The sequence below is a fragment of the Ovis aries genome, chromosome 15 (assembly GCF_016772045.2).
Source record: "Ovis aries strain OAR_USU_Benz2616 breed Rambouillet chromosome 15, ARS-UI_Ramb_v3.0, whole genome shotgun sequence".
NCBI lineage: Eukaryota > Metazoa > Chordata > Mammalia > Artiodactyla > Bovidae > Ovis > Ovis aries.
In genome coordinates, this window is record NC_056068.1 from 21,710,099 (window position 1) to 21,722,400 (window position 12,302).

General features: G+C 40.3%; 1 protein-coding gene across 3 annotated transcripts in view; it reads left to right on the forward strand.

Moving 5' to 3' along the window:
* SIK2 (salt inducible kinase 2) overlaps window positions 1-12,302 on the forward strand; it is a 132,685-nt gene that overhangs the window by 95,502 nt on the left and 24,881 nt on the right. For all 3 annotated transcript variants that reach the window (XM_012095438.5, XM_012095440.5, XM_012095439.5), the window contains exons 5-7: window positions 9,244-9,368; window positions 9,792-9,915; window positions 11,253-11,473. In XM_012095438.5, the coding sequence (XP_011950828.2) occupies window positions 9,244-9,368; window positions 9,792-9,915; window positions 11,253-11,473 (470 nt within the window). The remainder of the gene's footprint in view (window positions 1-9,243; window positions 9,369-9,791; window positions 9,916-11,252; window positions 11,474-12,302) is intronic.

Sequence of the window (12,302 nt, forward strand, 5' to 3'; positions counted from 1 at the left end):
TAATTAAAATTCCTGGCAGCATGTAAACAGTAAAAGGTATTTGTATTCAATGTATAATTGATTCCATGTGAAAACAAATCTTAAAAATTGATAGCCATATAACCCCCCCCACACCATGTCTTTTTAATTACCAAGACTTAAAGTCTTATCAATACAAATCCAGAGGTACAAGGAAGGTTTATCACTTATATTCTAAATTGTTTCTGCTTGATGCAAATTAATATATTTTCCTAAGAGGGACCTTCAGTGTAATTAGTTGTGTGTAATAAGCCTAATAAATCTAACCTGTGCATCACAGGTCTCTTGTCTTTCGCCCAAGAGGAATACTTCCTTTCTGAACTGACCTGTAATCTATAAGTAGCCCATCATCTCTCTTGATTGCTTCTAGCAATCTTCCTGCTTACTGGAAGAACTGGAGATCAGATTTCTGTATATATAATTCTAGTTTTCTGCCCTGGAACCAAAAGAGGGTGGGATAGGCTGAAACAGGTTTTGTTAGAAAGTCTTTATTAAAAATCTTCCATTTGTTATCCTCCTGCCCCTAGTATTATGTAAAATGTACAGAGAGCTTTGCATCAGCAAACAGAGTGAGGCCTTGGCTTTATCCTTCAAGCCTGCTTAGCCCTGGCCACGCATTAAGCCTGGAACATGGAAGGTGGCTCAAAGACTTCTGTTTCCTTTTGTCTTATTTCTCCGCTCTTCATTTCCTTCCTCCTCCCCACTCCATTTTGGGCAGAGGAAGAGCATTTAGTTCACTTCCCAGCTCACTAAACTCTCTCACTGGACGAATAGACGCCTCACCACGGTCAGCAGGATCACGTTTCATGTCAGCTGTGATGATTGTTCTTGTGTCCTCCTGTCAGGTAGGGAGGGGGTGACTGATGTTTGGAAGTGAACTGTGCAGCTGGCCTTCTCTTGCCGGTGGGCAACAAAATACACATTGACGTCAGCGATGGCTGATTGGCATTCAGTTTGTGCAGTGGGTCCAGTCTGGCTTCACACTCTACTACCTTTCATTTGTCAGCTTTCATTTCCTCATAATTGTCTTCTTCTCTCCTATTATAATAACTGCAAAAGACATGTAACTCTTCAGCAAGACTGGATATCTGAATTCTACTGGCAATTTTAGAAACAAGGATAAATTTAACACTAAAGCCATCTGCTTCTCTGTAGGAGGATTTTTAAAATTATAAATTAGACATTATAACACACTATTGGAGATTAAAAGTTGCCTGGGTTGTGTTGATTCCTGGAAATCATTTACTTTTTTCTTAGCTTGAAGACTGGTTTTCAATGTTTTGGTTACTTTTTTTCTTTTTAAAAAAAATTGACTTGAAATAGTTTACCTAAGGACTTCTATTAGTCTTTGTCATGTAAATGTTAAATCCTGAAAGTGTTTAGTAATTGTTTCACAACAATGAACAGTGACAAGCTGTTCAACATCTTCTGTATCTTTTTCACGATCTCTGTTTTATACTTTATATCCTGACTACTGGAAGAGTGGTCAGGGGACCAGCATGAGCATCACTTTGGAGCCTGTTAGGACTACAGACTCTTGAACTCCCCTACCCCAGGCCCTGAATCAGAACCACATTTCAGCGGTTCCCCAGGTGATTTGTATGCATGCTAATATTTGATCTGTTTCACTCTGACAGTATTCACTAATGTGCTTTGTTCCCATCAGACAGTAATCATCAGGATCAGCTTATTTACTCTTTGTTCAGTTCAGTCACTTAGTCGTGTCTGACTCTTTGCGACTCCATGGACTGCAGCACGCCAGGCCTCCCTGTCCATCACCAGCTCCTGGAGCTTATTCAAACTCATGTCCATTGAGTCGGTGATGCCATCCAACCATCTCATCTTCTGTCACCCCCTTCTCCTCCCACCTTCAATCATTCCCAGCATCAGGGTCTTTTCAAATGAGTCAGTTCTTCGCATCAGGTGGCCAAAGTATTGGAATTTCAGCTTCAGCATCAGTCTTTCCAGTGAATATTCAGGACTGATTTCCTTTAGAATGGACTGGTTGGATCGCCTTGCAGTCCAAGGGACTCTCAAGAGTCTTCCCCAACACCACAATTCAAAAGCATCAGTTCTTCAGCACTCAGCTTTCTTGATAGTCCAACTCTCACATCCATACATGACCACTGGAAAAACCAAAGCTTTGAGTAGACGGACCTTTGTTGGCAAAGTACCGTCTCTGCTTTTTAATATGCTGCCTAGGTTGGTCATAACCTTTCTTCCAAGGAGCAAGCGTCTTTGAATTTCATGGCTGCAGTCACCATATGCAGTGATTTTGGAGCCCAGAAAAATAAAGTCTGCCACTGTTTCCACTGTTTCCTCATCTATTTGCCATGAAGTGATGGGACCAGATGTCAGGTTGCTTACTCTTTGTAAGGCCTTGTTATTCCTAAAACATTAGCCCTTTGCTAATGGTGTTTGGGCAGTGAAAATTTATGTAACTTAGTGATAACAGTAATAATAGTTGGTTTTTCTTATCAGGAAGATTTGGGTCAATCAATCACTTTAAAAATATAAAGCAGAAAACAATAATAGCAGTTCTAATACTGTTTTCAAATATATCCATGGTCTGTTAGTGGTTAGTTAGATAATAAATAATTAGAGGACTCAGCTTGTGAGGCCAAGTTGATTTCTGAGCGAACTAGTCAACAGTAATTAATCTGCTCTGTAGTTAGAAACTCTTCCTCAAATGCTTTCTTTATTGACATTTATGTGACATGAAAATCAAGTGAGAAAATATGGATATAGCAGGAAATCCCAAAGCTAACGTCACAGTAAAACCTTGGAGTATATGCCTCAGAGTATAAGATGCCATTACTCATCTTCATATGAAAAGGACAAGATGTGTCTATTTTAACATGTCATGCATTCTTAAAATAAATATGGATTTCTAAAATGAATGTAGGTGTATATTTGAGATTTGCTTTGTAAACATCCTAATTATTCCCATTCACTTGTTAAGGATGCTTTTAACAAAGCATTCAATATTGTAGAGACGAGAAAGCCCTCACTTGTCAAGTTCTGCTAGCAGAAGGATAAATTAGAAAATCTCTTGTCTCTGTACAATGTAAAGAATTTTCCCCAGGTTTTATAATAGCCTTACATCCATTTTTAAGTTGTGTTAAACTTCTCTGAAGAGTGATGGTGATACAGTTAAAAATAAAAAACAAAAAACCCCACCTGGCTTGGAGTTCAAAGGACCTGTATTTGAATACTGGTTAAGCCACTTGTAGATAGTTTGGGCAACTCAATTAACCACTTTCAGCTTCAGTTTCCCCCTTTGTAAGGTAAGGACATTCATGATTGAGATAATATATACAAAAATACCAAGTATGTAATGCCTAATCCAAAGTAGGCAAGATGTAAATGATTTTTGGATTTGATTATAACTCATATGCCATGTTGAAAGACTAGTTGTCATTTTGCTTCAAAAACGTGTGCTTTCACATCTTAAAATTTTGAAGCTAAGAGTTCTTTGAGAAAGATTTGTCTTTTCCCTGCTATGCTCAGGAAATGTTGAAAATCTTGATTGATCTGACAAGTTCAAGGTATGTTATGAGTGAGAGTTCAAGCAATTACTCCCACACAAATAACAGATTACCTCGAGGAAAAACACTTTATACCTTCAAAATTCTGTCGAGTTGTTTAGTCAATCAAGTATGAATAAAAATAATATCAAAATAATGCTAGTCTGAACCCTGATTTGGAGTAAGAAGTATCAATGTGAACTCATAGGTTAACATTTCTTCTTAATACATATCCATATCAAAAGGAATCAACATAAATATAGGGTGTGGGTGTGTGTACACCGATAAGCATTCATACGTATGTTTCTTCTGTTTGATGACAGCCCAGCTGCAGTGAGTACATTGAGGCCTTAGTCTTGGTTCTTGAATACCATTTCTCTGTAAAAGAAACCAGGGCTCCTTGGAAAAGTGGTTGATTCCCGGGATGGAACAGGAAAGTACAAGATGAGCCTGCTACATCTTCTGGTACCAAAAGATAAGGAAATATTTAAAATAAAAAGAAATTTTTAAAAGATGGGGGCATGTTGAAAGGATACAGGAGCCAACCTGAATTATCTCCTAGTGACCAAAGCTGGAACTATTTAAGCATCAGAAGGTGTCTCAGATGGTAAAGAATCTGCCTGCCATGTGGGAGACCCAGTTTCGATCCCTGGATTGGGAAGATCCCCTGGAGAAGAGAATGGTAATCCACTCCAGTATTCTTGCCTGGAGAATTTCATGGACAGAGGAGCCTGGCAGGCTACAGTCCATGAGGTTGCAAAGAGTTGAACATGACTGAGCTATTAAACTTTCACTTTCTTCTTTCAGTATTGAATTATAATCCAAAGAATTAAATAAATACTTATGATGAACATAATATGACAGTGTTGGAAAAAATAAATTATCTAACCAATAAATAAAGGGGAAGAAGGGACAACTCTTGAAAAGTTGTAATTAATACTGTAGAAAGAATAGGAAACAAAAGCTTCCCATTAGACCACCACAGTGATCATTGCTACAGTCAAGATCTGCCAGTGAGTGCTAAACTGATAGGTGAAAGTTTAAGGAGAAAAGGTATATATAGTGCCAGTGTATCTTCTCTAAATTAGTTATTAATTTCAAAGGGAAAAGTAATTTTATAATGGAGTAACCCAGCAGATACCACCTTAATCAAGAGATCAAGATTAACACCACCTGTAATTAAGGCGTAATACCCACTCCCCCTGATATGAGGCCCTGAGAAGAATACATCACTTCTGTGATGTTCTTCTCCAAAAGTAATCATCTTAATCTAATTGTGAGAAAACACCTGGCAAACCCAGACTGAGAGACAGTCCACAAAATATGTGACCTGCCCTGGTCACAGTCAAGACAGACAAGGAAAGTCTGAGGAGATGTTGCAAATTAGAGAAGACCAAGCCTGGTGGGCTCCAGTCCATGGGCAGAGTCAGACACGACTTAGCAACTAAACAGCAAGAAGTCATGACAACTAAGTGCAATGTGGAATCCTGCATTGAGAAGGGACATTAGTGAAACCACTGGAGAAATCTTAGTGAAGTCCATGTTTTAACTAACAGTGTTGCATCGGTGTTCTCCTTGGTTTTGATTATTTATAGTCATATGAAATGTTAATACTAGAGGAGGGAGTTGCGTGAAGGACAGAGGGAGTTCTTCTTACTTTATTGTGGCCACTCTTCACTAAATCTAAATTTATTTCAGAATTAAAAGTTAAATAATATCAAAATGAATCCATCATAACATGGCATACATTCTATGACAGAGAAACAAGAGTCAAAAAAAGTGTCTGAGGAAATAGCAGCCATCTTTGAGGTATTCACTTGCAGATCGGAGCCTCAGAGAACACTTTAAACTAAAAGGAGGTTTCCTTTCCAGCAGGACAAGGGTTGGGTCTGGGTCTGGTTTAGAGAGGAATGCCCACATTACTGTTGATGCTTTTCAAAAGTCAGGTAATAATGTGGGGTCTTTGATTTTTCACTCTTGTTGGGAGACTATCTTTCTTTGTTTGTAGAATGGTTGACACATGTATGCACTCAGATGTTTGATGAAGGAAAGAATTTGATGTGCTGAAACATTAACCCATTCCATATGAATAAATAACGATAAAAAATCCTGCATAACTCTGCTGTTTCCATATTTCATCCCTCTTGCTCACCCCTTATTTCACTATCTGCCTTTAAGCAGAAAGCTGCAGACTGAACAAAGCAAGTTGTCCAGATTCCAGTAAGAAATAAAAAGACTTTTAAGTGTCTTCCCATTGCCACTTCTTAAACCTGATAATTATTAACTTGTTCAAAAAATAGCTACATATCACTGGGCCAGAGAAGGACATAAAGGTGGTTAACAGTGAATGCTCTGTAGTCAGATTTGGTTCCTCTTGCAAGTCTGCAGCTTAGTATAATTTCTAGCAAGGTCCTTAACATCCTACCCTAGAATAAGGATACCTCATGGGGTTATTAAGAAGAAATCATCTTAGGAAAGCTTAGATCAGCTTCTGGCACTTTTAAAAGAGATGATGACAACATATTCATTCAGCAATCCTTCACTGAACGGCTGTCAATGTGCTGAGTCTGGGGTTATAGTCCCCCTTCTGCACTCTCAAGGAGTCTAGTCTGATAAGGAAGACAGATAAGTAAAACAGAAAGAATTGCTGTTCTTCCCTCGTATTGAGTAGCTTACTCAGCAGCTACTGTTTATTGAGCACCTGCTGTGTTTTGATAGCATACCCAAAGCATTATATATTATCTACTTTAAGTGTACATACCTACATATACTCATTATATATTGCTCATAGTCACTTTGTGGAGCGTAGACATTGTCTCTATTTTGCAAGTGAGGAAGCCAAGACTCTGAGAAACCAAGTAATTTGCCCAAGATCACACAGCTAAGCGGAAAACCCAAGATTTGCCTGACTCCAAAGCCTTCCTTAACCCATAGATTGCATGATTACAAATAAAATATTTAATCCTTTGACAGGGTTATAGACAACATCTACCTAAATGCTATTATAATAATTCTAATGCGCCTGATAGTGTTGCAGTGCTTCTTTGAATGTTCCTGCAGGCTCAAGTTCCTATTTTCTTCAGCTACCTACAGGAAATAGGGGTAACATGTGGGTAGTACCCCTCTTCTTCTAAGGTAGCAGGCGGCTTTCTTTGTCCCAGATGGGTACAGCCGAGGTTGAGTCTAGGCCACCATAGGCGCCGTGGTGCTCTCCTAGTTTTTCTGTCTTCCTGCTAATGAAGTGTCCAGTGAGGGTGCTGAGAGGAGTGGAGTCCCAGCCAAGTCCCTCTTTACAGGAGTCGGGGTGGGATGGAGGGGGAAGGGTTTCAGATTGAAGGGATTGAGAATGGCTTTTTGAGACATTAAAATGTTACAGTGCTATTTGGAGAGTAACCTCAACTTACTTGTGCTGAAACTCATCCTGTGATTATGGTTTAAAGGACAGCAATTATTGGACCTATTTCAGGATCTCCAAACACACATCCCAGAGCTTCTTGTGCTTCTCCATGTGGCTGAAATTAACATATTCCTCTTTAGATATTATTTGACCATCTTGTCTTTGGCTGGTTTGAGTGTAGTGTTTTAGAAAGTGAGAAACACCTGTCAATATGAACACACGGATTGTGATGGGGTGTAAATTGTTAGGTTTAGAGTGGGGCTGAGAGTCAGTTTGGGAAGCAAAGTGTAGGACTGAACTGCAGGCACATGACGGAGGGCGGCATTCTCATTGCCTTGCGTTTCTGGACACCAAGGACGGGCCACACCGCTGCTCCTCCAGGTTTAGGCACAGCATCCCTCTCCCTATGTGTACCATCTTTTCTCTTCTGAACTCTTAAGCTTCTCCATGGGTCTTTTTCTTTCTAGTATTTACTTGTTTCCTTATTTATTTGATTGTGCCAAGTCTCAGTTGAGGCATGTGGAATCTTCTGTCTTCACTGCAGCACACGGAGTCTTTCAGTTGTATCATGCAGAATCCAGTTCTCCGACCAGGGATTGAACCCAGGCCCCATGCACTGGGACCCTGGAGTCTTAGCCATTGGACCACCAGGAAAGTCCCTCTCCACACCTTGTTTACCCTTCCAGTGTACTTTCTCAGGACCCATTTCTGTGAAGGGCAGTCATTGGTAATGATGGCTTCACTTACGGAGAAGGGAGCTGACACTTCACATCTCCTGTGCTCCAGGAATCAAGAATCTTGCATTCTTAATCTCATTTACTCCTCATATCATCCTATCTGGGTAGGCAAATTATCCCCACACTTATAGGTACAGAAAGGAAGGTTCAGGGAAGTTAAATAACTTTAACTACTAGACAGCTACTGAAGCCTGCACGCCCAGGAGCCTGTGCTCTGCAGTAAGAGAAAAGTCACCGCAGTGAGAAACCCACGCACCGCAACTAGAGAGTAGACCCCTTCCCCGCAACTAGAGAAAGCCCAAGCACAGCATCAGAGATCCAGCCCAGCCCAAAGTAAAAATAAGTAGAGACGTGTGCCATAGTCTCAAGGTGTGAGTAGAGCGTGAGTTTCTGTTAACTTGCTGGATCTGCACGGCAACCTGCTGGCTACACATGTTTCTGTGTTACAGCTGTGGAGCTGGAGGCTCAGGAAGACCGAGCCTGTGTTCCACAGTCAGTCTGGTGCAGGAGACTTGCTCCAGCCCCCTGGAGGCACCTCTGAAAGCTCACCCTCCATGCAGCGCAGACGCTGGCCAGAGGAGAGCCTGTTCTCATCACTGAGGCATGTCCCTCAGTCAGGAGTCTGTTGCAGCATAAAGACAGTATGGCTGTAACTTACAAAATAACAGGAGTTTGCTCCTCTGCTGAGAACATGAGGCTGTGTGAGGGCTTAGCACAAGGGCACACGCTTGCATCTACACCAGAGTGCTCACTGCGTTTGTCTCCCGTGGCAACTTTCACGTATATTCAAGGCCTCTGAGTACAGTGCTTCCAGAGTGCATGCTATATATCAAAGCTGCAGATTCGGTATGACTGATATCATAAGGGGAAGCTTCGCCCTTAACTGTTGAGAAGTATAATGCTACCACATTACATAAATGAGTAAATAAGTGATAATGATGATAAGTGGCCTGTGGTCGAGCCGCAGAGCCATCACATGTTAATGAGCTATTCAGATGAGTATCTGTCTATTCAGGATGTGGGAGCCAACACTTCAGAGTTGTTACTTAGGAAACACTGTCCTCAGTTGCCTTAAAAGGTTCTCTTGCTACCTTGGAGTAATGGCTGTGAGAGCAGCCAGTCCCTTGGTTGTGTTTAGGTAAATATCTTAGAGTTTTACTCATTTGTTTCTTTCTTTCGAGACCGTATAAGCTCAAGAGCTCTTAATCATGGAGTCATTGAAATTCTAAAATTATCAAATTCAAGCTGGTTGTCCTTATCAGTGGAATTTTTCTTTTCAGCCTTAAAAATAAATGATTTGAAGTCTTTTTTTCCAGCCTCTCACTCATTCTCTTTGAGAAGAAAACTTAATTCATTAACACATTCATTCAAGAAATATTTATTGAATGCTTAATATTTGCTATTCATTGTGCTAAATGCTAAGGAAACATCACAAGTTACATGCCACCCCATGCTCAGAATGAATTAGTGGTATTGTCGATACAGCATATTATAAAATTAGTATGAGAAATTCAGTATAGTTTGAGAGCATAGATGAAAGTAACGTTTATTTCCATCCCACTAGATTTCGGTTTTGGAAATTTCTTTAAAAGTGGTGAACTGCTGGCAACGTGGTGTGGCAGCCCCCCTTATGCAGCCCCAGAAGTCTTTGAAGGGCAGCAGTATGAAGGACCACAGCTGGATATTTGGGTATTTCTTTGCTTTGCTGTGTTAAATGCATCTATCATGATAATACTGGGTACTCTGGCCCATTTTGAAGCTCTTGGTACCTAACACATAGATAGTAGTTCATGCTTTTCCTGTCCACTGGCCTGTAATTAGTCAGAGTAGAGATTCTAGGAAAGAATTTCTAGGGGAAGATGTTATCATCCTAATATCAGCAGTGATTTAAAGTTTAGTAATTAAAATGATTAAGTTTAGTTCTTTTGGTATTTATTATAGGATGCTTTATTGCAGTAGTCAGCATTTCAGCTTTTTTTTTTTCTGAGACAGTAGTAAATTCAAACAGGAATTTTCAGTCCATATAATTTTAAGAGCTTGAGGATATTTTAGGAAAACAAAGTGCGTTCAAAGTTCTCAGTAGAAAAATGACAGCCTTATTTTCTTCCACAGAGCATGGGAGTGGTTCTTTACGTCCTTGTCTGTGGAGCTCTACCTTTTGATGGACCAACTCTTCCAATTTTGAGGCAGAGAGTTTTAGAAGGAAGATTCCGGATTCCATATTTCATGTCAGAAGGTAACAACCTGTTTATCTTAAAACTGTGCTTTACAGAATTTTTTCTCCAAATGAATGCCTAAAGAAAGGCTTCTCTTTTTCTAAGAGTTTGGGTGCCAAATAAAGTGACCGAGTCACTTTAAAAGCCATACAAATAAGCAACCCCCTCCATGTAGGTGAGAGCAATTCCAGCCTTCCTACTTGTAACTGGAACAGAAAGTGTCCCAGATCAAGAACAGTAAATCTTCCCATTTGCCCTCGTCTGTGAGTGTCCTAGGTATTTATTTTAGCCTTTGAGAAGCACTTTGTAGATACAGATTTACAACCATGTCACTCTAAGTATGAAATGGATTTTCCCATATCTTCTGGTGGGAGGTTACAAAATTAAGCTTTTTATTTAAACTTAAAACCAACTAGCAAAACAACTGAATTAAGATGAAGTGCTATAGGCCCTTCCAGTGTTGTATTGAGTTGCTGCATAGGCAGCAGTTAAGTTTACTCAGTTTAGATTTTGTTTATCATCCTTAACTTACCAGTTCCTAGTAACAGAAGTAATGTTCTAGTACTTAAGAAAGTGGATTTTGGAGCCAGACCACCTGGTTTATTCCTGAGTCCACCACTTACTGGCGGTCTGACCTTGGCAAGTTATATTTCTGTGCTTCAGTTTCCTCACTCTATAAAATGGAAATAACAATAGTTCCTAATAGGGGTGTTGAGGTATTAATTAAATTCATCTGTGTAGAGCTCTTAGCATGGTGAGCTTATGCGGGGTAGTAAAGAGGGTGATACCAGCTCAGAGGATAAGTAAGTGCCCAGAATTGCAGCAGTGCAGTTGACTTAGTGTCATCAGAAGTAACTGCTATTTCACCTACATTTATCTCAGCTGCACTGATACGGAGAATAACAACAGTTCCTTGGAGGGCTCTTGCCTCACACAACCTTAGTATATCAGCCTCAGAAGTGACCAGAAGGATCCATTACTATTTGCTTGTTCTAGGAAAAAGACTTTTTTTTCCCTCTCTTTCTTTAGTGGAAATCTAAGTCTGTGTCTAGATATTTTCAATTGAGTAATTCAGTAGAAGGGTTTGTTTAGTACAGATTTGAATACACCTACACCCTCCTGTTTTTCTTAAGTATTCATTCACGGAGATGGGTAATTTAACGTGTCAGCACTCATGGTGTGAACTTGACGAATACAAATAGCCTTCAGGTTTTATTTACTCATTTGACCTTTTGCTTTCCAGTGGGCACTGTGGAGGATACAAAGATTATCACCACTGTACAAAGTCACAAGTCAGGTAAATACACCGAAGTGCAAGGAGAATCGCATGACTTCTGTAACACTGTGTTTTCTGTAGATTGTGAGCACCTTATTCGAAGGATGTTGGTCCTGGACCCGGCCAAACGACTGACCATAGCACAAATCAAGGAGCATAAGTGGATGCTCGTGGAAGTTCCCGTTCAGAGGCCTGTTCTCTACCCACAAGGGCAAGAAAATGAGCCGTCCATCGGGGAGTTTAATGAGCAGGTTCTGCGATTAATGCACGGCCTTGGAATAGATCAACAGAAAACCGTTGAGGTAAAGGGACTGGAGATATGACTAAAGACATTTCAGGACTTGGTTGTATCAATACTTAGTAACTTAAAATTTCATTCTCATACTTGTCATCCTGGTCTTCTGGCCAAGCCAGCACCTCGGCGTGCAGTTCAGTGTTCCCTGGAGATTTCATCACACTCTATTTCTGTTTGCTTTTAATCGATATATAAATTCTTGCCTTTACCCATCGGCCAAAAAATTCAAAAGGAAGCGTTATGTATGTTTGAGGAAAGACAGTGATGGAAACTTGACAAATAAAAAGTAGAAAGTTTCTTCTAAGATGAAACATAAACTCTTATAGGTAATAAGCTAGTTTATATGGGACATAAGTGTGCAGATACAGAACAAGGCAAGAGCTGAACATGAAGGAAAAAGGGAAGACATCAGGTTTAGGAAAACCAGTGGGATTTAGTTGTGAGCTGAAGAAACTCAGAAGGCAACAACAGGTGGATTCCTGATTTGGAAGTTTTATGGGTCATAGATCTGAGAAGGTCATGAACCTGGGAAATTGCTCATCAGCTTTATTTCTGTCCTTTAATAGTTAGCATATTCATAGGATATACATATTTTTAATACCTCCACAGCAGTCAAAAACCGTGTTTTTAAGAATGAAGCCTAACAAGAATTTGAAACGCGCCCCGGTGAAGACAGAGTCCTGTGGCCTGTGCCGCCTTTCCTTCGCTGTAGCCATAAGTGAAACCACACTGCGCTGCTTTTGCGCATCACGTGCTCAGCGAGGCCTGTGTGTCCTTGCCCATGACGGCAGCTGTGAGCGCGATTCCCTTGGCCTGTGATGTTTGCTGCCCGTGCT